This window comes from Lepisosteus oculatus, chromosome 3, assembly GCF_040954835.1.
Source record: "Lepisosteus oculatus isolate fLepOcu1 chromosome 3, fLepOcu1.hap2, whole genome shotgun sequence".
Classification (NCBI taxonomy): Eukaryota; Metazoa; Chordata; class Actinopteri; order Semionotiformes; family Lepisosteidae; genus Lepisosteus; species Lepisosteus oculatus.
This window is the reverse complement of record NC_090698.1, coordinates 58542265-58569228: the sequence shown is the minus strand read 5'-3', so window position 1 is coordinate 58569228 and position 26964 is coordinate 58542265. Positions and strand designations below refer to the sequence as shown.

At 38.5% G+C, this 26964-nt stretch overlaps 1 protein-coding gene and 1 long non-coding RNA gene across 2 annotated transcripts; one reads left to right on the top strand and one right to left on the bottom strand.

The window, feature by feature from the left end:
- Positions 1–1239: 1239 nt before the first annotated feature.
- LOC107080072 (uncharacterized) lies at positions 1240–7230 on the top strand. The gene is made up of 4 exons (XR_011189097.1): positions 1240–1329; positions 1741–1912; positions 5400–5475; positions 6943–7230. It is a non-coding gene; the product is annotated as an uncharacterized lncRNA (long non-coding RNA).
- Positions 7229–26960, bottom strand: c3h9orf85 (chromosome 3 C9orf85 homolog). Its single transcript, XM_006626976.3, has 4 exons — positions 26659–26960; positions 20857–20963; positions 14920–15033; positions 7229–10897 (listed from the first exon to the last, which is right to left on the bottom strand). Exons 1-4 carry the CDS (start codon positions 26758–26760, stop codon positions 10633–10635), a joined length of 588 nt encoding a protein of 195 aa, XP_006627039.2. The 5' UTR covers positions 26761–26960; the 3' UTR covers positions 7229–10632.
- Positions 26961–26964: the final 4 nt, after the last annotated feature.

The window sequence follows — 26964 nt, the reverse complement described above, 5'->3', positions numbered from 1 at the left end:
TATGCAAATGTTTAACTAAATTAATAGTCTTTGAGGACCGGTACAGTATGTCGGTAGATTTCACATCACCCTAAATCAGCTCATTATCGGCTTCATTCCAACAATTTAACAATAAATGATTTCTCCCGGCACTTTGAGTGCTTTTACTTTGAAGAGACCTGGAAAAGCTTCAGATACAGTGGCCCTGCAGGACTCAGATGACTTCAGATTATCATTATAAAATTTGTTTCTGTCAGAAAATTATCCCATTACTGGCATTTGCAGTGAGTGGTGGACTTGTTAACCAATAACATCTTTACAGAGGCAATCTTATCCATTCTGCTTGCGTTTAGCTGAGACAATGGTTATGGAGCATATTGATTTCCCCCAGTTCTGTTTGCAGGGAGTTCTTCATGCCGAGGATGGTTGATACCCATATTCATGCACCACAGTACAGCTACGCAGGGACTGCTCTTGATCTGCCTCTCCTGCAGTGGCTAAACAAGTACACCTTCCCAGTTGAAAAGCAGTACAGAAACGCCAAGTTTGCAGAAGACACCTACACTAAAGTTGTGGTGAGCTATTCATCAAACAGGAAACGTTTTTTGTACCAGTGGTGGCCAGGATTGGTCCTGGTGGGCCCTGAGTCCCTGCTCATTGATGCCTTTGATTGAGCTGCTTGTTCAGACTTTGCGTGTTTGTACAATGTACAATGCTTTTATGGAAGTATGAAGAGGGCCCGTTGTGCTGATACAGACATACTAATATTTTAATCAAACTTGTTATTACATGATTTTTTAATGCAAACTTTTATATGTCATATGCTTTAAATAGCTTTTTGTGTCTGCAACAGAGTAAAAAGTGTTTACCCTTTGTGGTGTGTGGCTGTAATGTACAGTAAAGGTTCCAAACACTGTTAATTCATTGGTATTGGAACAAAATGTTAAAATTGAGGGGAGAATTAAACAAAAAAAATTCTGAATTCTCAGGTTGTCCCTTTGTGCCTCTTGTTTTGTTTAGCACCACTTGTTTGTACTTTAAAACGTTTTGCTGGATTTCAAAATTATTTTCTTCTGCCTTCACATCCTAAAGGTGGATCGTATGATTATTTTTCCTTTGTCATGGCTACCTTTCAGTTAAGAGACTTTAAGAATAAATATATTAGTGAACATTTTTCCAAAGCAGAAATGTGAAAAGGACCAGACTATTACAGCAGCTGCAAGCTGTGTCTGTTTCAGGCTGATGTTTGGTTGTGTTCCAGATTTCCTTCCTTGGGGGGGCTGATAAAGTGAAGCAGCTTTCTCAGACGTGGGAATTCCAGTTATCGGACATCAGACAACTCAAACAAGGGTAAGTTTTTTGGTTACATTTTGCTTCATTATGCAAATGTTTAACTAAATTAATAGTCTTTGAGGACCGGTACAGTATGTCGGTAGATTTCACATCACCCTAAATCAGCTCATTATCGGCTTCATTCCAACAATTTAACAATAAATGATTTCTCCCGGCACTTTGAGTGCTTTTACTTTGAAGAGACCTGGAAAAGCTTCAGATACAGTGGCCCTGCAGGACTCAGATGACTTCAGATTATCATTATAAAATTTGTTTCTGTCAGAAAATGATCCCATTACTGGCATTTGCAGTGAGTGGTGGACTTGTTAACCAATAACATCTTTACAGAGGCAACCTGATCCATTCTGCTTGCGTTTAGCTGAGACAATGGTTATGGAGTATATTGATTTCCCCCAGTTCTGTTTGCAGGGAGTTCTTCATGCCGAGGATGGTTGATAACCATATTCATGCACCACAGTACAGCTATGCAGGGACTGCTCTTGATCTGCCTCTCCTGCAGTGGCTAAACAAGTACACCTTCCCAGTTGAAAAGCAGCACAGAAACACCAAGTTTGCAGAAGACAGCTACACTAAAGTTGTGGTGAGCTATTCATCAAACAGGAAATGTTTTTTTGTACCAGTGGTGGTCAGCAATGATACACTCAATGTGTAAAAAACTGATGACAGCCGTCATTAGTTGAAACAGCTGGCAAATCTGGGGCTATTGCAGAGGGAACAGTGGCCAGTAGTCAAGATCGGGTGCTCAGTTGTGGAGTGGGGTTGTGTTGGGAGGTCCCTTAATTAAGCAGGTACCATTGATTTAAGTGGGCACACCTATTTTATAAGCAATAGTAGCAGTTTAAGGTCATTTAAGGTCTGTGTAATACCAAAACCAATTAAAATAGGAACAAATGAAGCGTGTCACAATTTTAGGTTTCATTTGGGTCACATTGTTTTGAGATTGCACTCACGAGCTGACTCTCACACTTACAGTAAATTGTGCATGATGATGCTTATTATAGAGTTTTGCAATGGGGCGACAACATCATGACACAATTTCTTTCTGGCAATGTATGCCCCTTTTGCAGAAGTTGGCATTTTCTGAACGGTTAAGAGGAAACATGATGTTCACAAGGTATCATATTATGGGCATATACACTACATCTGTTTTAGATTCACACCAGTGTCCCTCAAATACACTAACATCTGAAGTTCCTGCAGTAATTGGCCAGATTATATTACAGTCACTTCAAATAATTAACAGGCCCTGTACTAGCTTAATTACTAATGCAATATATTTTATTCAAAATGGGAAAACCAGACAGATACAATTTATATCTGTGCAATTGCTTCTGGCCAGCTTTAGATATTAACACTGTTTCATCTTTTCTGGGTATCATCTCAAAAGCAGGAGGGAGTAATAATACTACTAATAATAAACTTTATTTTATTTGGTACTTTTAAAAGTTGCTTCTCAAAGCGCTTTACAGATTGAAAACAACAACAATTAAAAAAAATACACTAGATATATACAATGAAAATACACAATGAGAGGAGACAGTAGATGGGCGTACTGAATACAGCAGGAGCAAAGGGGTATATGACAGAACCGGTTAAGTAAAAAAGAAGATTTTGAGTCAACATTTGAAAGAGAAGGTGACTCTTAGGATATCCTTAGGGATAGGGTTCCAAAGCTTTAGGGCGTAACTGGTCACCCATAGAGACAGGCTTGGGGGACAGATTGGAGACCAGAATTAGAAGAGCGAAGGTTGTGACTTGGGGAGTAGGATGATAGTAGCTCAGACAGGTGCCAAGCCATGCAGAGCCTTATAGGTGAGCTTGAAGATTTTAAAATCAACACAAAACCTGACAGGAAGCCAGTGCAAGGACTCCAGGATAGGAGTAATGTGCACTAGACCTGGTCAGGATTCTGCCTGCCCAAGTTTGGACATGTGGATTTAGAAACCCCAGCAAGTAGAGCGTTCCAGTAGCCAATTCGGAAGAAGACAAATGTGTTGATCAGCATTTCGGAAACAGTTAGCAGTAACATAGTCTGGTGATATTTATGAGGTGAAAGGATGATGGTTTGACAATATGTGGCACATGTGGGTCCAATGTCAAGCCTTTATCAAATATCACTCACAAGTTTTTCAATTTTGACTGAAGTTCCAGTACCATCCACAGATAGGGTTGGTATTACAAAGTTGATGGGGAGTGCCAATAGGCATGACTTCAGTCTTGTCACAGTTTAGATTAAGGAAATTATGAGTCATCCTTGTTTTTAATCTGTAGCTTTTAGGATTAGTGCTGCCTGTTAAAATAGTCTTCCATGACTAAATAACACAATCAGACAAGGAGTTCCTAGTTGCAGTTGACATCCAGATTTATCATTAAGGTGCCAGTCAATGCCATGGTGGATGTTGAGGGATGTTCTTTGGCCTAGAGTGTGCTTATATTATCTGCAGCAAAAGACGAGCAATCCTGGTTTGAGTGTAGCGGAGCTAGTTTGGACACGGTGACGTCATCGCTCTCCCTGCGTGTAGCAGGGATCTCAGCAGCCTGGGCTGAGGGAGGTCTCCTTTAGCTCACTCAGCTGGTTCCCTGTTGCATTAAGCCGGAGACCCAGGTTCACGCCCCAGGTGTTGCGGGACGAATCAGCGGGGTGGAGTCACAAGACCGCGTGGAACCGCCACGGTCACAGTGCATCTGCATTTTTTCATTCCAGCTCAACTCTCATCTGCCTAAATCAGCTCATTGTTGCCTCAATGGGACTGGTTGAACGATTTCTCCGGCCACTTCACGTGCTACCGCTTTGAAGAGAGCCAGAAAACCTGCAGACACACCAGCCCCCCAAGACCATGATTGCTCACCCTGTGCTAGGCCTGCAAATACTTGTTTTAGCAAGTGGACATAGACTAGCCAGTTCAATTTGCCTTTCAAGCCATTAAAAATGATTTCGGCCCTGTGATGGACTGGTGCCCCTGCCTTAAAACCAATTGTTTGCCAGGCTTGGCTCAGGCTGCCCCATAAACCCAGTTGGATGAAGCAGTTAGAAAATGGATGGATGCCTGGAAAAAATGTTTTTTTCCTTTCAGAACAATTTCCTTCTTCCGTAAGCAGACTTCTGGAAACTTCAGAATTCATCCTCTCACTGCCATTATTAGTTAAAGGGTTTAGAGTTTAAAGTTAACGTTTAAAGTTTGAGCAGTGCTTCTCAGAAGAGGGGGCTCGTTTGAACATCTGCAGCTGCTTTCTCCACACTTTAACCTCTCCCCAGCTTTGGTGAATGTTTATCTTGGTCTCACCTCTCCATAAAACATTTCTGTTCATAGCACTGGAGAGAAGCTTGCGTCCATTGCAGTACTGTTCTTGAGGAGTGTGAAGGCTTCAATCAAGGCCTCTTGTAGTCTGCTTTGTTCAGCACTTCTCTCTGTTAATACTGCAAGTCGCTGGAGTTTCTGTTCCATAGCATCAATAAGACACTCACCAACACCATCCCTCTGGCATTCAGCACGGGAGCCTTCCAGTGGCAATCAGCTAATGATTTGGCCTCTAATCAAGTACGCATGCCTGCATTAGTAAGTCCGTGTGTCAAATAAGCACATTTGCTGGTGGAAGGACAGAGTAGTCCCCCAAGAGAGGCTTTTATTTTAAAGCTACAGTAATTCAACAGTGTTTTAGCTGAAATCATCATTTATTACTCTTGCATCAAACACCAATTGCTTGAATCATTCCTTGAATATCTGAATAGTGTCACAAGAGTAGAAAAGCATGTGATCAGCATTAGATACATTATTTAATAGTATGAGCGTAAATGTTTTCCTAATCACACATCTATGATTCATGTTCCACAATACTACCTTGGAAACTTGTATTGAACTACAATTCACAGCAGTAAAATATAGAGTACGTAGCATTCCATTTTCAATTTCTGATTACGTTTCATAAATAAAATACTTTTATCTTCCTTGCAATCTTGTAATAACTGTTTCAGGGCACACATTTGGAAGCACATATAAACTCTGTGAAAAAGTTTGATTTGCCCTTCTTAATAAAATCTGAAAAGAAAAGCTCCTCTTCTTTTACAGATATACTGATGAGACACATGAGAAAGGCTTCTTATAAGGGTACGAACAGCGAAAGAAATCTCTGGATCCTAGGAAGGTATCTTTATTTATTAATATTTTATACATTGTAACTAAAATATGTGTACAAATGTTTTACAAAAATGGTGCAGCACAAACAGGCAAAATCTATAAATGGTACACTGATCATTTCAAATAAAACATTTTATGAATTAGTATTACAGAATAGTAATGTGGATTAATCTCTTGCTGTAATTCTGTATTTATTTTTTTCTATTTAGCTTAGTAACACCTGTAAAAGAGATAATACTTTTATCAGTTTAATTGCTCTTTTCATGGGGTTATTCGACTCCTAAGGGAGAATGTGATTATGAATTATAATTATAAGAATGTCATTGCACATTAATTTTATGACTGAATTTTCAAACAGTTTTCCTTTTTCTGGTACAATATTTTATTTGCAAAAATTTCTTGAAGCACTTGAACAAAACGCAGATTTGAAAGGAAAGCAATAGCCAATTTTGAGACAGGGTCTGCATTTTTACATTTTGCACTGATCAAATAGCATGGTGTGAAAACACCTTTGTTTACAAAGTAAGAACCATTATAATGTTATTTTTTAATATGAAATGTGCACTTTACAGTACAGAGAAAAAGATTGTGAACCCCTATTGTAATTATGGAAAGTTTCCTGTATTAGTAATGTAATTATTAATACTAAACTTTATTTTATATAGAGCCCTTTAAAGTACATTCTCAAACAACTTTACAGTAAGAGAAAAAATGTTAATAAGGCAAAGAGGTAACAAAATTAGCACAATTAAATACAGGCATTTAGAATGCAGAAGAAGACGCAAGGCACAAATACAGAACTGATTGAGTAAAAGCCTTCTTCAGAAGCCTTCTTCTGAAGAAGATTTTTTGTCTTGATTTGAAAGAGCTCAGGGAAGTTGACACTCTAATATCCTTGGGGATAGAATTCAAGAGCTTTGGGGCATAAGAGGTGAAGGCCCTGTCACCCATAGTACAGTATGAAGATGATCTTGGGGGATGAACAGGAGAGCTGTCAGACACACAATGAGTGTATATAATCCAGGATATATCTTCTATCCTTGAGTTATATGTTTAATCTGATTAACTTCATCTTTTACCAAGACTTTCATCTAAAATATGGACAAATATTTTTTCAACACTGTGATAATTAATTTAATACTGGAACTCTTAAGTGCACATACATGCACATGCAGACCTGATCTATATTGACTGTCAGTGAAAATCAGTCAGGCCGACCAAAAACAGTTCAAGACTTAAATACCACTGGGTGCTGACAAGGTCATACTGTAATTTCAAGAATCAACACCTATGAAGAACATCATGGTGTTTAGTTTTTGAACCTGTAAGGTAAAGCAAAATATATTTTTTTTCTCCTGCATTAAAAATCAAAAGAGACCGCCACTAAATATAGGTTATTCTGGTAAAATAAGGAACTAAAAGGAAATTCAGAGAACCCATCTATCCATTTCCTAAACACTTCATCCATCCACAGGGTCACAGATGAGCTGAAGTCTATCCTGGCAAGGACCGGGCGCAGGGCAGGACTCAACCTGAAGAGGACACCAGTTCCTCACAGGACACACACAGACACAATCATACCCGGGCCTGTTTTCCCGAAAGCCAAGTGACTGGCCAGTATTGTCTATGAAAACAGGTCCCCACAATCAATGGCCTGTTAAATTGTTAAAACTGTGAACGACCAATGTAAACTATTGTCTAGACATGTGTGATTGTAAGTGAAATGTTTAGCAAGCAAACTTTTAAAGAAAAACTAGAGCCTGTAATAACATTTTTATTTTTTAAACAAATCAGCACGTTTAAGTATGTCTATGGAAGAAACCAGAGCCAGAGGATCCTCAGGCTAAAAAAAAAACATGCAGACATTCATCTCATACATGAGACTAAGGAAATATATCTGCATTAAATACCAATTTCATATATCAGGGGAGAGAAAGAATAGTAAAAATCACTGCCGGTAGTTGCAAGTAACAGACATTTCCCCTGACAGTTGCTTTCTTTTTTTATGAATTGAGCAGTAAGACATGTATTTTTTTATTCAAGGCACCTTACCTTTCCATTTTAAGAAATTACATTAATAAAAATCAACTAAAAAAAACACAAACTGATACGAGGAAAGAAAATATTTTTCTATTACACATACAGTAAATGTTTTTGAGTTTTGCAAAATGTCATTGAACTATTGCAGTCCAAAGTCTGGTCATGTGAGATATGGTGATACTTTATACCTTTTACCATTGGTTGAACTATACGTTTGACATAAACATGCTCATCATATGATGTGTCATATGATGTATCTATACCATGTTGTCACATTGTAATTTTACCATAGTAAATACATCCCAGTGTTAGTCTCAAAGCTGCCAAAATAAGGATACATTCATTTCTTTAAAAATGTACTTTTTCCCAATACAGAAAATCCATTTTTTCAATTTATGTCATATAGTTAACTTTCAGAATTTGAAAAGAATAACTTTTTTTAAATTAGTCTGATAAGTACAATTACCACTTAGAGCCACAAGAGGTCACCTATTATGCAGAGTACTAATAACACAATTTTAGACTGCTCTCAGCTGAAAATATGCCATGTTTTGAAAATGCTATTAAATTTGCACTAACAGTTTGTTCTTTGTAAATCACATTATATGTATTCATAAAGTCAATCAATATCAATATAGATACTCATTAACTGGGTTAACATGTAACTCATGGACATAAGACCACAGCTATACAGCCTTCCTGCAAAAACATGAACATTTTCAGCTGCTCAAGCCTAGACAGCAATGGCCTTAACCAATACATGTAGATCCAACAGTCCGCTGTACGGAAAACTGAAAGAAGCCAAGAAACCTTTGCCAAACCTACGTTTCAAAGATGTCTTAGAGACAGGAGTCAAAATCGACCAACCTCAGTTAAAAACCCAGAACAAGAGACCCTTCTTGTCCCAAAGGGATGTGACAGTATGAAAAAAGTTACCAGGCCACGTTGTTGCAGCTGATAGCCTGGTTTCATTCAACAAATGATTTGGATGACAACTTGGATCAATTAACTGATAAATAAAAAGGAGACTACATGGCCTCTTGTTTTTAACTGTTCATGTTCTGAACCCTCATGATTGCAAAGATCAGACAGGCGTGATGCCCTCTATTTTGCTAGTCCATAGGCACCAATGGCACACTGAGTATGCAAGAAGGACGAAGGCAAATGGGGACTGCTGACTGTTGTCCATGATGACAAAACTATATATAATACAGGTCCTCTCACAAAGAGTGAACCCGAGTGTCGAAACAGCTCTATAAAGAAGAGGATAGAAAGAGAGAACGATGTACTTGACCGCCAGACCACCAGAGACGAACGAGCCAGTGTTTTAATTTTTTTTCCCACTGGAAAATAATAAGAGCGTTGCCGCGCCACTTTTTGCTGGCACCCAGTTGTGCTGTCCTTCGTTTCCGCCGGTGGAATGGGCTATAATGTGTAATAGCAAACAGCACATAAACATTTGGACTGTTAAGTATACGATGTGGATGATATTTCATGTGCAATAAGCACCTTAGGCTATTTTCTAGGCTTCATACCAACTAATGTTAAAAGCTTTTTATAGTGTGATTAAAAATACAAAGCTTTACTTTTTAAATCATACAGTGCTCAATAGCACCTCTAAACAGTTCTCCTTACCTGCATGCAAATCCCCTAAACATCCAAGGCTAAAGATCATCCTGCTGTACATTTTCAGTGAACTAATTTTATTTTTTATTGCATCTCCACTCCCATTTAATGTGACATTGCACACCTGGCAGCTGGCTTTAAACTAAAATGTTAATCTGGAATGCTCAAAAAATCAATTCAATTGATCTGCTTACTTTTCCACACACTCTTAAGTTAAAAGCTTCTTCCTGTAAGAGATTGTGGTTGATGTATAAAATTATTTCTTTTCAGTCTTCTCTAACGGAGAAGTATACCACATTGTGCAAAGACATGCTGATAGGTTAATTGGCTTCTGTAAAATTGTCCGTGGTGTGTGTGTCTGTTTGTGCACACTGTTTGTGGATGGACTGGCGCCCCATTCAGGGTGTCCCGTGCTTCCCAGGGCCACTGTGACTGAATTCGATACGTAGTTACCGAAAGTGATGTGATGATCACTTTCACATGATCACTTGCGGAGTGGTGTCATCTTAACCATCTCCAGCTTAACACCAGCAAGACCAAAGAAATGATCTTTCGAAGGAATAAGTCTCCGCTGAACCGTTTCCATCCAGGGTGAGGACATAGAGGGCATACAAGAAAGGTCAGAGCCAAGTCTATTTTCTTAGGAGACTCAGGTCCTTTGGTGTGTGTGGAACACTGCTACACATTTTTTATGAATCAGTGGTGGCGGCGGCCATCTTCTACGCTGTGGTGTGCTGGGGCAGCAGCATCATGAGAAAAGATGCAAATAGGCTCAATAAACTCATCAAGAAGGCTGGCACTGTGTTGGGGATGAGCCTTGACCCCATGGAGGTGGAGAATGCTGACCAAGGAGGAGAATGCTGACCAAGCTCACAGCCATCATGAACAAATAGCTCTCATCCACTTCATGGGACTGTTACTGGGCAGCAGAGCACTTTTAGCAACAGACTGCTCCAGCTATGGTGTTCAAGGGAACGTTTCCGCAGGTCATTCCTCCCTGCGGCTGTCAGGGTGTATAACGCTGCCCTAGGCTAGGACTGTTAGCCCTTCATTTGCTCCTCTATGGACAGCATGTTTACTCCATTGTACTTTTTGGACAATCAGTCTGTATAATCCTATGCAAATTTTGCACATATTTTATTGTTTTTACAGTGACTATGATCAGCACATTTTGCACACACCTATGTATTTATTTTGTTTGTCTTTTGTTTTATAACTATTCTGATGTCTCTTTTGCTTGTCTTGGGCTGGACTGCTGTAACACATCAATGTCCCTATGGGATTAATTAAGTAGTATCTATCTATCTATGATTTGTATACAAGTGAAACTTCCCATATCCCAAACTTGTTTAAATCAAAATTGCACAATGGATTTTTTTTACATTTTTTTTAATTTGGTTGTCCAGTTTTCTTTCTTTCAGAAAGAGAATGCTAGAGTTTCCAGCATAATCTTCTTTAGAAGACAAGGTAATTCAAGCTACTATTGGCGAGTAGAAGCCTATATTTTTACAGAAGAAATATCAGGGAAAGAGGCCTCCTTCTGTGCCTCCGGTGTTTCCTGATTAGTGCTCCTCTGGCAGGCCGACTGTCCTGGTTTAGTAGGTTTCACCCCTTGGTCAGCTACAGGATCGCTGTCAGAGTCCTCAAGGTCACTGTCAAAGTCAAAGTCTTCATCCTCCTCTTCCTCTCTATTTCTTTGATGGCCTCTTTTCTGACAAATGTCCTGTGCAGCACTTTCATCTGCCTGTGTTTCAGAGTTGATGCTGAAAAAAACAATAATTTGAAGTTACGTATCCTTCAAAAGGCACTTCATAGTGGAAGGATTACATCATTTCAGCTAACAGAGAAATTTCCCAATTTTAAAATGAAGTTTACTCATTACATATGTTGAGACGAACACGTGCATTAAGGTAACCCTTACTATTATGTCTTTAATATAAAAAAGTTCAATCAAGAACATGGTTGAATTCCTTTAAACACCATAAGGAGACAGCTTTATTTTGGTTAAAACTATAAATACTATAAATAAAGTAAAAATTTTTAGCCAAATTTAAGTGAGTTTATAAACGTTTATATCTAGCCTGTACATATACAGTAGTATGTATAGTTAAAATGCTGAGTTGACAAAGTCTACAATAAGATGCCTAGAGAAATGAAAATAAAACCACAAACTTTCACAGCTAAAAAAATTCAGACTGAGAAAGACAAATGAAGTCCAGTAAGTAGATTTGGGTTATGTGCTTCTGCCATGTAATTTTAAAAAATAAATATCACATCCCCTGCAAGTGTAAAGCCTAAACATCAGGACTTCCATATTTTGAGAAATTATATCATTGTCCTAGAGGGCCACCATGTCTTCTGGTTTTTATTCCTCTCTGGACTCTTAACATGTTCATTTGAATCTTTTGGTTTTTATTACTACTGCTTTTACTTATTGACAACATAAGTTACCTCTAACATTTGTTAGCTGTCCAGGACCAGGAGTGAATATCACTGGGTAAGGAGAAGGACAAGACAATAAAAACTTTCTGCCACCTGCAAATTCAAAACTTTCCACTAGAGGGCGATCCCACACCGATGCCTTTTGCAGATAATAATAATAATAATAATAAACTTTATTTTATATAGCGCCTTTAAAGGTGGCTTCTCAAAGCGCTTTACAGGATGACAATAACAATAAATAAGAAGACTACAACAATAAATAAGAAAAATTTCACAAGACAGGACACAATTATAATTACAGCAATACAACAATAACAATAGAGGAGACCGTGGAAGATGGTATTAAGAAGAGCAGAGGGGTGAAGAATGGAACCAGTTAAGTAAAGGCTTTTCTGAAAAGGAGGGTTTTGAGTCTGGATTTGGAGGAGTTTAGAGAAGGTGACTCTCTAATATCCTTGGGCAAGGAGTTCCAGAGCTTGGGGGCATAGCAGGAGAAGGCCCTGTCGCCCATACAATGTAGACGGGCTTGGGGGACAGTAAGGAGGGCAGAATTTGAAGAGGTTGCGAGGTGGGGAGTAGGGCGATAAAAGTTCAGACAGGTATTGAGGTGCCAAGCCATGTAAAGCCTTGTAGGTGAGCATGAGGATTTTAAAGTCTACGCGGAATTTGACCGGAAGCCAGTGCAAGGACTCCAGGATAGGAGTAATGTGAACACTTGCACTAGATCTGGTCAGGATTCTGGCTGCTGAATTTTGGACATACTGCAGCTTGTTCAGAGTAGATTTAGATACCCCAGGGAGCAGAGCATTGCAGTAGTCAATTCGAGAGAATACAAATATGTTGATCAGCTTTTCAGCCACAGTTAATGATAGCATAGGGCGTAGTCTTGCGATATTTCTAAGGTGAAAAAAAGATGTTTTGACAGTATGCTGTACATGTGGGTCGAATGTTAAGCCAGAATCGAATATAACCCCAAGGTTTTTCAATTTTGATTGGAGCTCAAGTACAGAGCCATCTACAGACAGGGTTACAGGACTGGCTTTGCGAAGTTGATGGGGGGTACCAATAAGCATGACTTCAGTCTTGTCACAGTTAAGATGAAGGAAGTTTTGAGTCATCCAAATTTTTATGTCAGAGATGCAATTAGATAGAATAGAGACAGCCACATCAGTGTAGGGTTTGGTATGGATGTATATTTGAGTATCGTCAGCGTAAAAATGAAAGCTGAGGCCATGTGATCTTAAAAGCTGACCAAGCTGACCAGATAACTGTCATAACATGACTAAGCAAATAAGATTAAGAAAAGATAATTATTTATTGGTAAAATACAATTTGTTGTATTAGGAATATGCCTTTTCACATACCCTAGCTTGCTCTCCATGAGACACACAGACAGGGAGAGAAGCTTGGGGTCAGAGCGCAGGGTCAGCCATTTATACAGCATCCCTGGAGCAGTTGGGGTTAAGGGCCTTGCTCAGGGACCCAACGGAGTAGGACTCCTCTGCCGGCCGCGGGATACGAACCGGCAACCTTACAGCCACAGGCGCAGATCCTTAGCCACATGTACATATTGGGTGAATTTTTACGTTTTCAAAAGGTTTTACAGGCGCACGGTAACTAAAATATTACTTGGAACAATGATAATATATTAACAAGGATAGCTATGATATATTCAGAAGTGAATAAGATAAAAGGCATCAATTTAAATATGAAAAGTGGTGTCTTTACCAATCATAAACCCTCGTACAAGTGGCCTTACTTATATTCTATGTTGAATACAGGAAAGCAAACAACAGTGATGGGATAGTTGTCGGTTATGTCCAAGTTTTCTATTGTTAAGAAGTAATCGCTTCCTCATATTTCAATCAACTTGCACAAAAGGCCCCAAAAGAGAAGGTTATTCAAAAGGTAAAAGAAAGCAAAAGAAACAAAATTGTGTAGCATGCAATACTTGTTGTTCAAACACGTCACTGTGGACGTTAAGCACTGTTATTTTAAAAAATTAAGAGTGAGCAAATAAGTGAATTAAAATATTCCAACAAAATACAATACAAGAGACATGGAATAACAAATAGCACATGTTCCATAGGTTGGTAATCGAAGAGGAAACTGGTTGGATGAGAAGTCATTTGAAATACTTTGACCTAGTGCCAAATCTGTGATGGGTTTCCATGCCATCTGTTTTTATTCATGTCTTTCATTTCTTATATAATATATGCAATTAATAAGCAGATGGAATACAGAAATGGACTGTGCGTGGAATCATTAAAAATGAGAAATTAAAGGGAGCTCATAGCACTAAAAGATATTAAAGCTTCCCCTAAGATTTCATGCTGGATATCGATATAGTGAACCGAAAATTAATCACATAGTTATCAATCCAAAGTGCTCTGAGTTTGGTAAATGGATATGGTTACAAATCTAAAAATAATCATTTTAAATTTTCTGACTCACTCCAAACACAACAGAAGGGACTGAAAATAAAAAGGCAGTGAATGGTTAAGTTGTACTCTCTCAATTTTGAATACACAACTCTGAAGATTTTCTATTTGGTTTTGATGATCAGGAAGTTCAGGAAACACAAGCAAATATACACTGTATAGCAAACAAAAACTAAAAAAAAAATCATCAACTTTGTGAACAGAAGCCCCGCTTGCAACCTCTCAGCCCTTTTTATTGAGAATGAAAGCAATGATATGTGTGAAAACAACACCACTCAGTAACTGCCTCTATGTCTGCAAAAATGTTGCCTTGACACTTTTCATGTTTCTTCTGTTTAGCTGTATAACATCAGAAATATGGTTTTACAATATCAGCACATGTAGGAGTATGCTGTTAGAGAACAAAATAAGAGTGATGATTTTTATCTTTACAAATCTAGGCATTAGATGGGGATGTGTTAAACTATAAGACAGAAAGACTTATTATGTGCATTGATAATTATCTGTCATAATTGACAGATAGTGCAACTACCCAATTCCACATCTGAATCTCAAAGATAAGTGTAGGAGCACGAAAGTCACATTACGAGTATTATTTTGGTACTAGCAAGTGGTGCAAGCTCCCTCACATCAGAAATGTAAAACTGCAGTGAAGAATATTCTTACAAATGTGAGTAGTTTAAATGAATACATTGAATATTTTAAGAGAAAGTTTTTATAAGGCATTCAACCCCAATTTGCAGTATCTAAATGATAGTGCATGGCTTCGTATTTCTTGTTTTTATTGTAGCAACTAAATCCTCTTATGCCAGAGCAGAGACGTCTATTTTCCCCTTCAACAATGGCATCTAGAGTGCCCCTTTTGAAACTTTCTCCTTTCACTGGTGAAACAGAAAACTTACGGAATCACAATGTCTTCTTTCTTCCCACATTTAGCACAGAGTTCTAACCTCAGGGCGCATGGCTTGCAGATTATATGATAAGCATCCCTCACAGTCTTCTGAAGGCACTTGACGCTGTAAAAGATGTCAAAGAACAATTAAGCAACCCCTCAATTAAATCGTCTCCAGAATTAGATTACTGATAAAAATAATCTACAGCAGGGAGGTCGGCAAAATCCCAAGTCTTTGGTAGGGAAAAAAAAAACCTCTGTTCTATTAAAATTTAGCTGCAGAGTAATTTTGGCATTATGCTGTTAAAAGCAAAAACTACTGAGGACAATTTATCCTCTGAGATAACAGGCAGAACTCATTCATGTTTTTTCAAGACTCTCACAAACGTATTTTCTGAAAACGGAAACAGAAATGAGCTAGATTCAAACTCAATACTGTGGCTAGAAATGTGTGAACTGACACTAGAATGGCAAGATTCATTCTTTTCACCTAGTGCTCTTAAACTCAAAAACTTGCTCATGTTGAAAAGTTGTAAACTAATTATAACTCTATGTCTCCGATGATGTCAAACTTAGATTATGGCTTTAGCAGCAATATATAAATATGTCTACTTTTCAAAATGTTTTGCCAAGTTTTAACATTACAACTGATGCACAAAAAAACCTCAATTCAGGTGCTGCTGTGGGTAGTTCAACACTCAAAGGCTGGACAGTTGTACAGTACATGTCTGCTTCTGAGCCACTGGTAAGAAGGTGCCATGAATCTCCTTCCAGACTGAGGACAGGAGAAAAAACTGGCCAACAATGTTTTGGCTGTACTATTGTAATTCCAGCACTGTGTTATCTTGTATTTTCCTGATAGAAATTATTGTTAAAGGAGATCTCTCCCCATTTCATCATATTTGCTTAAACAAAGCAAAGGTTATCATAATCCTCACCATCAGGTGAATAAAAAAAAATACTCTACCACCTCTCTCTGCTATCACCTCTGTTATTCCCTAGCCCACAGGAAAAAAGCAATTTCATCGCTCAGATGTCAACATTACTTCTGACCTCCCTCCAAGCGTGCAATGTCAAGTAGACGGCGAGCCGTCATTCTGCTAACGCGTGGGCTATTTAGTCTCTGAAATTCTCATGCTGTAACCACTGCGGTCTGAAAATGATTCAAAGTTGACTGGACAGATGCAATGGTCTAGCACCGGAGTGGTGACACCCTTCCATGGCATGAACTATTTCTCAGAAAACAGGCTGTGACTTCCCTCTACCCACCTGCTTATGTCTGATGCAGCACTGGCAACTTGTCTCTCAGCAATCAGCCTTCAATCATGCCAGCAATAGCAAGGCAATCTTCTTTCATCAAGAACGGCATGAGTGTGTCATTTGCTTTAATTACATGAATGCTTTTTACATAACAGTTTACACAGATTAACTCATTTTAGCTAATATCAGTCAATTGAAATACCACACAGTGAACATCTGGTATTTTTATGACATCATATGACTTGGGCAAAGTATTCTGTGATCCCAAGGAACAATATGACTCTATCACGAAGCTTATAATAATCAACATTAGGTACAGTGCCCTGCAAAAGTACTCACCCCACTGCAAATTCCACTTTGTTTTTGTTCTAGTTTGCAATCACACTTTAAAACAGGACTTCATATAGAATCCATACAATCTACACCAAACTTGCAAAACTAATGCTGACAGAAAACAAATTAGATTTTAAAAGAATGCAAGATTGTATAAGGATTCAATGCTTAGCTCTAAATCAGTTCAGATGCAGGAAAGCTGGAAAGGTCACAAAATTAGTTTAAGGGTCTCCATCTGTATTTAATCAAAATTATTTAACTTGACTTTGTAGTAAATGAATGTAATTTCAGAGACAGATATCAAACTTCATAAAGCGATGTGACAAAAATGACCATTAAGACCAAGGAGATCATGGAACAAGAAAGTAATTAAGTGGTACAGCAGCACAAGCAGGAGAAGGTTGCTCATCCGTTGGTGTGCAGTACAATGTGCATCATACCATATAAATACCACCTACATCAGGCTGCCCTTCCACACCGAGCAGCCAGGCAAGCTGGAAACTGGTGAGGGATGCTTTTGGTCATACATTAACAATCACCTGATCCCTACATTAAGTTGGCCTTTACGAGCAAGTGGCAAAAAAGATGCTGTTAATGACAAAGACTTATAAACATAGGACTGATTATATTGCACACAAATGCCCGAAGGTTTTATGGTCAGATGAGACAAAAAAACGAATTTTGGAGGACAACCTGTTCACGCCACCCAGAAAGCTGAAACCGGGTTGGAAAGTTCACACTTCAGCAGTGCATGACCTGAAGTACAAGACTACAGCCACACCCCAGCAGTCTGAAAAGGAGGGGATGCATGGCCTTGTGTGGCCCAGCTGAAGTGCTGACGTGAATCCAATAGGAAACCCAGCTAGGCTGAACAACTGCAGTCTATCAGCAATCGTCAATGAATTTGTTGAAACGGGAGTAATCTTGCAAGGAAGAAATGGAAAACATAATATACCGTTCCACTATCCAAACATACCAACAGAAGTTATTGCTGCCAAAGGTGATTCAATCTTTGATTTCTTTGAGACCGATTTTCCTGTTATTCAGCCTCTTTCACAAATAGTGTTTAGGTTGATCACTACAGCTTTGAATAAAAATGTTTGTTTTATACTCTACTTTTAATTGATCAAAAGGTGATATTAGTAGCAGTGACTGAATATTTTCACAATGCACTGTGATGAATAGTCTACTGATGAAACCACAAGTCAAGTTTTACACTGATATTTTTTTAAATAATGACACTGGAATTTTTGTGCGTTGTCAAATGAGGTCAGTTTTATCTACTATACGCATTTGGTAAGGACTATGTGAAGGTTAAATACGTCATAAAAATGTTCTTGGGGCATGGTGTATATACAAGTGCACGTAACTGATAAATCAGTGCTTGACTGAATTAATAATCATCTTCTCAGAATGGGATAAAAGTGTCTTTAGTCTTTCAGTGGTAACACTGACATAGGCTATAAAGGACGTTACACTACAATCTTCTCACATTAGATTATATATCTTTGGTTTGAAGACATAAAATGCTAAATATCACTGCACCTTCCAGGCAGAATAAAACAATGACATATCACATGTACATGACATACAGCACCAATCTGAGTGATTGATGCAAGTGCAGGGTTTCCCGCAGTGGTACACAAAATTGATGGCCAAACAAATGCCTGAAAAACAACAAAATCTACACGAGAACCCAAACTGAAAGACTGTTAGTAATACACGATCATTTGATCACCACAAGATCATTGGCTGGCCAGCCAGAAGCCGCAATAGTGCATAATCACACGGCTCTCAAGTCCCACGCATTGGGACCAAATCTCACGCTGTCATACCTTGGTCTGAAAACCTCTATTTGCATGAAGTCTAGGTTGACTGAAAAAAATGAAGTAACGAATATTCAAATAGCTGTAGAGACTCTCAATTCCTTTAATCATCCAGTGTGTCCTTTTGTACATGTAAAAAGAATAGCATGCAACTGCAATTGTTGACAGAAAATCTCACACATTAGGGTTCTGATCCCCAGAGAGCTGTCAGTAATCAATATAGAAAAGAAACGCCTTCCAGCTGAATCATGGAGTCACAGAGAAATACTTTAGCGCTTTCATTGCTTTCCACTTCACTTTCAAAGTGAAAAAAGGCACTTCTAGCCTCAACGAGTGTAAAGTAATAAAATGTGCCTCAATTGCAAAAAGGACACTATTATGGCTTGAGGCATTCAGAAAACAGCAAATAAGGTGTTTCAAAGACAAAGCTCTTCTTCGCTCAGGATCGTGGGTTGACCACGTTTTATATATATAAAAAATACTAGTTGTTGTGGACAAATAACATCTTGTTCGGGATAACATTGTTAAGTTACTATGATAAGATTGCTAGTTACTTTGCTGTTAATCTAGCTGTAAGCTGGGGGGTAACCACCCCGCCAAAACTTTTTCCTGCTGGGTAACCCTGAATGTAATACGATAGTCTGACTTCATATCTGGGTATAGAAATAAGGTGGAAAAGGATATTCAGAACTTTACATGACAAATGGCACAGAGTTCGTTCCACAAGACAACAAGTGGGACAGGGACTTTCACAGTAGACCCCTTGTTCTGGCATGTCCAGGCAAAAAAACTACCTGTGCACTTGCACCAAGAAAATATGATTTTGTTTTATTATATTTATTTCAAGTTCTTGCAATGCTCAATATACTTTGTCTACACTACACTAAAAATATACTGAAACTGTCTGCATGATTGAAACCCTGTAAAATAAGATGCAGGGGAAACCAATAACCCTCTAGCTGGGGTCACCTCTCCTGTAAGGTAGTGTAGAGCCTGCAGACTGTCAGCTGTTGAATGGCTCCGATGGGGGAGTGTCGGTAGAGAATGTACGAAGGCACTCTGTCTCCTTGTGAAGAATGCAGAACCTGGACATCAATTAGCACTTATCTTTAAGAAAGAACTATAAAGATATTTAATCCTACAATTTAGATTACCTTTATTAAATTCTCAAATGTAGGCGGATCAGTGAACACCTGTACTGCCTCACTGAGGAAAGAGTGGGTCAGATCAGAGTGGCAGCAAGCACTAAGGAGTACAGATATGTTTCTGGATCACACACCACAGAGCTCTTTTGCATGTTGATGAAATAAGGCTAAAACCTTTGAGATTCGACTCAAGTTTAAGAAACTAATAATGAAATCCAAATTACATGAATAAGGTTGTACTTTATTTTATTAATATCACAATTAAATATCCCGATTATAATTATTAAAGGGTCTGCTGTATTACCTTGATTAGATATTTATAACAGAACATTGTACATAAACCTAGGGCAACCACTAATCATAACACAATGCACAGTACTGGATCATAATGCATTTCACTGAAAGGAGGTTCTAACGAGAACAGCAGATCAATCACGTCATAAATAATTCACCGCACAGTGACGGCATCCCGCACACAGTCAGGGCCAGAGAGGCTCAGAAATGCCCGTGATGTTCATTATCTAAAAGATATAAGGCATAATGTACTCAAGGATTGCACCTGCTGTACGAGTAGTAAACCTATAACAAATGGCAGAGTCAAGCTTTAAAGTAATGCGTTGCAATTGTGCAAATTTGTTAAGAACTTAAAGTATAACGAACACTGTTGAAATAAGAAAAAACTTTGAAAAGCAACAACGGACACCCGCCGTCCCCTAAACACAGCCGTTGTAACCGCACAGAAACAGGCAATCGGCCTCCAGTTCCACTTATTGTTAATAACGTCAAACATCCTATTCAAGTTAGTTTACTCTGAGCAAAACTCAGAACTTGTTAAACAAAAGTAAGGAACAGGAATCACATTACCATCCTAAACAATATACAGTTTGTGCTTCGTTTGAATAAAACTAAAACCTCGTCCAATCATACACACTATCTCATTCCTAGGTCCAGCTGCATGTCTTATCATGAAACGTGGGGTGTCCACCTCCCTTCCCCTTCGCTGCTTGTGTGCTTGGGGAAGCATTACTCCAGAACTCTTTCAGCCAGACAACATACAAGCTGCAGTACTTTAGCAAGCTACTGTATACTCATCAAGCCCACCAGATATCACACAGAAAACCACTGTACATCTCATGCCGAGCTTCACTCCGTGAAGTGTCGCAACTGATATTTATATTTGTGTACTGCAGCTCTTCTAACGTATTTGCCCTCATTACTGGGAATCAATGTGAACAGCAGCGAAACAAAACTGCAAACTGCACTGTACCCAGCTTTTCTTAGTGCATTAAAGCAGGCAAAATCTATACGTTTGAGTAACAAACACCAGACTGGGAGATAGGAATGTCACTTGGAAACAAAAACCCACTTGAAGTGTGTACTTACCATTTCCGCGGCTGGGCGAGGGGCTTGTACTTATTATATTTCACTTTCCACTCCAGCACATCCTTGCAGTGCTGACAAACCCCATCATGGACCTTTGCATTTGCTTTCTGTGTAGGACAAAACAATAATAAATAATACACGTATCTTCATCATGCATTTTTAAATAAAACTGATCGTCTGGGCCGCATTTTTAAAGGCAGGTCTCGCACTGCACATCAAGTGTTTTGATTCCGATGCGGCCCACATTTCCAGCACCACCCGTACCACAATTCTTTCGAAGAAACAAGATCGAAGATCGACAAGGCTAAAAGGTACACACACTACCAGTTTCTTTTACTGACATCTAATTTGCACTTGTTCTTCAGACCCAAAACACAATCCAGCCATATTTGCGAGACCAAGCCTTGAAAACCAAAGGAGTCTAAATGAAAGAATAAGTAATAGGTTTATTCCATGCTGAAAAAAAAGGTGTGAGAGAGACAGGGCAGTAGGCAAAGGTAAAGTAGCGGGAGAACAAAGGCTGGGAGGGAGGAGGAGTGAGAGGCGGGAGCAGGGGACAGAAAGAGAGGCCAATCAAGAGGTGTGAAGTCAGAATGGGTGCAGAGAGGTGTGAAATGAAACTTCCAATGAATGGAGAAAATTTAAAAGAACAGTAGTCTGTCGTTAAGGGAAGGGAGAATGTGTGATCCTACCTGCAGAATAATTTTAGTTTCAGTGGTCTTTCTGATGTATGAGTTCGGAAAACCGTCTTTGAGAACACAGACGGAGAGATTAGAGTGGTCGTGTAAATTAAAGAATGCACACTATTTAGTTGTCGGATTTGTTGAAAAGCAAGGCCAGACGTGCTGACACGATTTGGGTGCCATCAAAACTGGAAAGCTGGATTAAAGTAAAGATCGATGTCTCAGCAGTTAGATATAGAGGACAGTTCTACTGAACTCTGCATAAAATGTTGAACAGTGGATACTTCAGCAGCACTATTTGCATTTGTATGAAGCTAAAGAAATGGCCTAATGAACAGAGAAAGAGAAAATATGTACATTTCTAGTTTTCCTTTTCATTTTAGATTCCCTTCTTAAATATCTGACATTACAATGTTTCCCAATTCTAATGCCCTCTGCACAATAGTAAAGGGCATTGCAATACACCCAGCAATACAAAACATGGCTACTACAGTATATAGATGCTAAGGAAAAAGCAAGCAAAAAATGCTCTTAAAATGTATTATAGTTTGTGTCTCAGTCTATAGTTACAACAGCTATGATAAAAGACAAACGTCAACCATTTCACAACATTTATGATGAGTCATATTTTCAAAAACAATATTCACGAGAACTAAAGATTACACCAGTTTATGTGAATATACAGTATATATACACACACATGATACACACAGACACACAGCGGGATTCAGAATCACTGAATTGCTCTCAGGGAAGAGAACCAGAGCACTGAAAATTGAGCCCAGATTGCAAACTTCATGTAGTTCATGAGCTCATGACCACAACGCCCATACAGCCTGGCAAAGAAATCAGAAATGAGGCTGTTAAGTGCATTCTTTAAACTAAAGTAGGGAGGTGCAATACACACAGTATCCTGACTAACTCTCCCATCCTTGTCGCTACATTAGTTATAATTGTTTGAAGATATTAGAGATTCATCCACATCTAAATGGAACGAAAAGCAACAAAAGGGAACAAAAAAATTAAACACTCACACAGCAAACAAAGGAAGCCGAACATTGCTGATTTATGAAAGAGCATCTCAACCCATGAGAAAATAGGTTAAGTAAAAGCCAAGATACGATATCCAAGCAGTGGAATTACAAGAACTGCTGTAAAAGAATATTTTAAATAGTGGACCCTAAAGTACTACAATTAAAAGTAATTGAATCTCCTCCTTCTTTTAACTGCATATTTTGTACTGGAGCATTGAAAATGCTAGCAATTGTTTTATTAACCATAAGGTGTTAGAATACATATCACAGTTTGAGCTAACAATCTAACTTTAGTGGCTTAGTGTACATAACACCTTCTCCTTTGGCAACCTGTTTCAGCTTAGTCTACAGTAATAAGCAATGTCACTGTTGCAGAATAAATCACTTGTTGCCGAGTGACAGAAAACGTGCTGTAAGGAATGAATTCAGTGAAACCAAGCTCGGTAAAGGCCAACAGAGAAATGTTAATTTACTTAATTTATTATTGAAGACAGGCACACTGCCATGCTGCTACTGACATTTGTGCTTCAGTGATCCCTATATACTATCATCCACGCAACTCTGGGATAGTGGTTCCAAACTGCAAAACCCTTTTATTTAGGAACTTGAATATTTTATGCAGCTGCAGCACAACACATTGAAGACGTACTAGGATTTACTATCCCTGCACAAGTGAAATGTTGGTAATGCCAACAAAAAATAAAGTAAAACCAAATATGAAATATGGAATGGAATAACGAGTACTACTTAAAATTCTCACTCTTAATTACCAGGCCACAATTGTGATGAACAAAAACACTACTGGAAGAAAGCAAGACCATTTTTGCCATCAGTAAACTTTAGACAATAAGGATAGTGTTGAATATACTGACTATTCCAATATTTCTTATCCATTAAGCATTTATTATTCATGGAAAATAAACAACTAATAAATAGACAATGTGATGTTGTAGTCCATTGTAGTCTGTAGTTTTACAAAATTGTACAACAACCAACAACCAGCACCAGTACCACCACTGATGCACAAAAACTCCAGAAAACTTAAAAAACGACAACTGACTCTGGTAAATAAAGAAGAGTTACAAACAAGACGAGGCCATTTGAACCATCTAGTCATTACGATAGCTAGTAGTTAATCGACCCAAATATCTCATCCAGTCATTTCTTGAGAGAAACCAGACTTTTGGCTTCAGCAACACGGTTAAATAGCTTGTTTAAAAAAAAAACAACAAATGCCCAAAGATGGTGACCAGCCACACTGGGCTCTAAGTCCTGTCCTTGGGGTTGAGAAGTTAAACCAAGGTGCTAACTACTTGTTCATTAAATAACTCCATTTCTATGATTAGGAGTGCTAGCCCTGGTATTTTGACAGATTTCACTCTTGCTCTGGTCTACCTAAAGGTTTTCCCTTGATTCAATTCCTGAAGCAATTTCTCATTTATCTACCTAGTCTGCAGTGTAGTGTCCTTGGTAGATGAAATGAATCTCTGTCCCAGAATACAAAGTGCTTTGGGAGCCTTTGGAATGAGAATCGCAATACAGCATTCGGCAAACTGACCATTCCTCGCTTATTCCCAATTTGGTCAGGCCCAGGGATTCCGGGATGGAAGAACAGCAGAGTGGGATGAAACTGAGCCGAATGTTGTTAAGCTCAACTTTCAATTAGCCGTGCAACAGGCAAGGATAGGGAGACGAATCTAGGTAGAGAGTGAGCCTCTCCCTGCCCCCTTCCCAAGTACTGGGTACCCAGCATGGCCTTGTTTTCGTCCTGTAACTCACGCGCCCGATTCTGTGTCAGCAGTGTGGGAAATGAGGTTCCTTACAGTGGGGTGTGCTGATCACGCAGAGAGAAGAAAGCAGGCTGGACACAGGAAAGATTTGTGTTGTTAGTTTTAACTGATTACTATAGTATATGCTTGTGAGGATGTCGTTTGTTTCAGTTGATCAATGATATTTTAGTAATACTTAAACCCAATGCATAAGTACTTTAATTATCATATAACGGTTGGGTCTTTTAACCATTCACACTATATACTGTAGTACATTATGCAACGTTATAGGGTGGACTTGATTATATGAGAATTTGGATTTTCACAAAGGCTCTCTGCACCAAACACTCACACCGATCAAGAACCTACTACATACACACAGCATAATACCCTTCATCAAAAATGCTTGTTCCTGGGGTTATGTGACAATACAGCATACACCTCAAGGTTCTCGGAATATATCATAGGGATTTAAACCCTAATATTTTATGTGAGTAAATAAAACCAGAGAAGAGTGTAAACTACACCTTTCATGCATACAGTAATTGTTACTGTAGTGCTGCATAGAACACTGATCTATAGAAATACGAAGCAGAGAAGCACAAAAGACTGTCTTAACAGTGGGACACAGACCTTTTGTGTTACAAGCTACTTTTCCTATCAGCTGTCTCTAAGACTGCTAGCTGCAACAGCACTTAATGAAAAATGTACACAGTGTGCGCTATGTCAAGTGAGTAAAAGATAATCTCTTGTCATGACACACAGTGCGACCTAACTTGAGTACAATGTAACCCCTGCTCTTTGCTTGCTTCAGTTAATTTCTATTTATCAAGATTTACCCAGCAGCCTGTAATACAAACTTCCTGTAAAAATGAATCACCTTCATCATACAGTACATACATCAGCCATCCACAGTTCACTTAAAAGAGCTCCACAGGGTCCCTCCAAAGATCTGTATCTTTGCCTCTACATATCCCTATCACTCCCACAAACTCCATTTCCTCCCTATTGCTCTTATCTTTTGCCCTGGTATCTAGTTACAAATTCAATTCAAGCATCTTCACTGGCATGACTGATGAATTACAAAAGCTTACATGCTTTGTTGCAAAAGCATGTAACAATAACGCAGCATCTATAGATGCTGATAATACAAACGGGCCATAAAACATTAACATACAACAATAGAACATTGAGAGACAGGCTCGCTGTTCCTCAGGCTGTGACAGTTGATCACATACTGGGCTGCCAGCTCAGTAGAGCTGCCCCCAGAATAATCCCAGAATATCTGTCACAGTGCAGTAGAGTGTCTTTGTCTCCGTTTCTCCCCTCTACTCTTTGGGCACCCAGGTCTGTCTGTGTCACCCAGTTTCTGTGGAGAGATTGTGGTCACTGAGTGTGTACTTCATCAGGGGCTGTTTCTTTTTGCTTTTTCTTATCTTTGTCAAATATTTGGCTAGTGTGTGTTGTCTGTTTAGAAATGTTTAGAAACAGAATTCTCTGTTTAAAAAGTCATTTTGCCTCATGTTGGTCCATTCATCAATGGCTTCTTGGCTCACAGACATTTTAGTTTAACCATTTCGCAACAACAACATTCATTAATTCTATTTGCTTATACATTCAATTTTCCCCCCAATTACCAATAAAAACTATACCTCATATTTCATGAGTATGGGAAATCTTTTATTTAACAAATACCTTCCTTCTTAGACATGAAGACACTTTCCATTTAGGACTGTTGATCTTGCAAAATGGAATAATCGCAATTGGCCTTATTTTTTCCAATTTAAACTGTAAATAATTAAATAATTTTATAAATTATTGTTGTTGATTTGGTGACATATATGGTCTCTCACACACGCCTATGTTGCGGTTAACTTTACGAAGTATTGTTCAGTTGATTCAAACTCCATAGACTCACTATAAATAATTTGTTCGATAGGAGTAGATTGTCAAAAATGAATTTTCAATCTCATAAAACACATGCAGACGATGGACTGTGCTCGTTCTCATTTATCATAAATCCGGTCTGTACAAACCAAAATGTGCAAAAGTAGTCTACTTCAAAAATCCGTTTTGTCCAGCAGTACAAGCAGTTGCCTATAGTACATTGGCAAGAAACTTGATACAGTTGAACATAGATTTTGTACAAACAAAATACATACACACTAATAATAAAACAGCACACGATATAGTTGTGTAATACAAAATAAATCGAGCTTATATCTTTTTTTGTATATTAATTTTCATAATATGCTTTAAAATATGACAAATTGTACATACTCAAAGCAAGACAATGTGCATACATTCGCGACTCACCTTTAACTGAATACTTGTGCCGTATTTATTATTTTTGAAGGCAGTTGTATTTTGGTACTTCTGAGGCCGTGAGCGAGCCACATTACCTTTTTGAGAACTCATATCAAAAGAGAAATGTAAAAATTCCTACTTAAAAAAAAGAAAAAAAACACTCCGCTACAAAAACCACATGGCCCTATTTTAAAACAAACAGCAGTTATATTAACCCGGAACAAAACGGCGTGAGATATGTCGTCATTGACCCCGGCAGTGTTGGGTTTTTTCTCTTCAGTCCCCTCTGTTCAAGCGCTGCATTACAATTGGTCT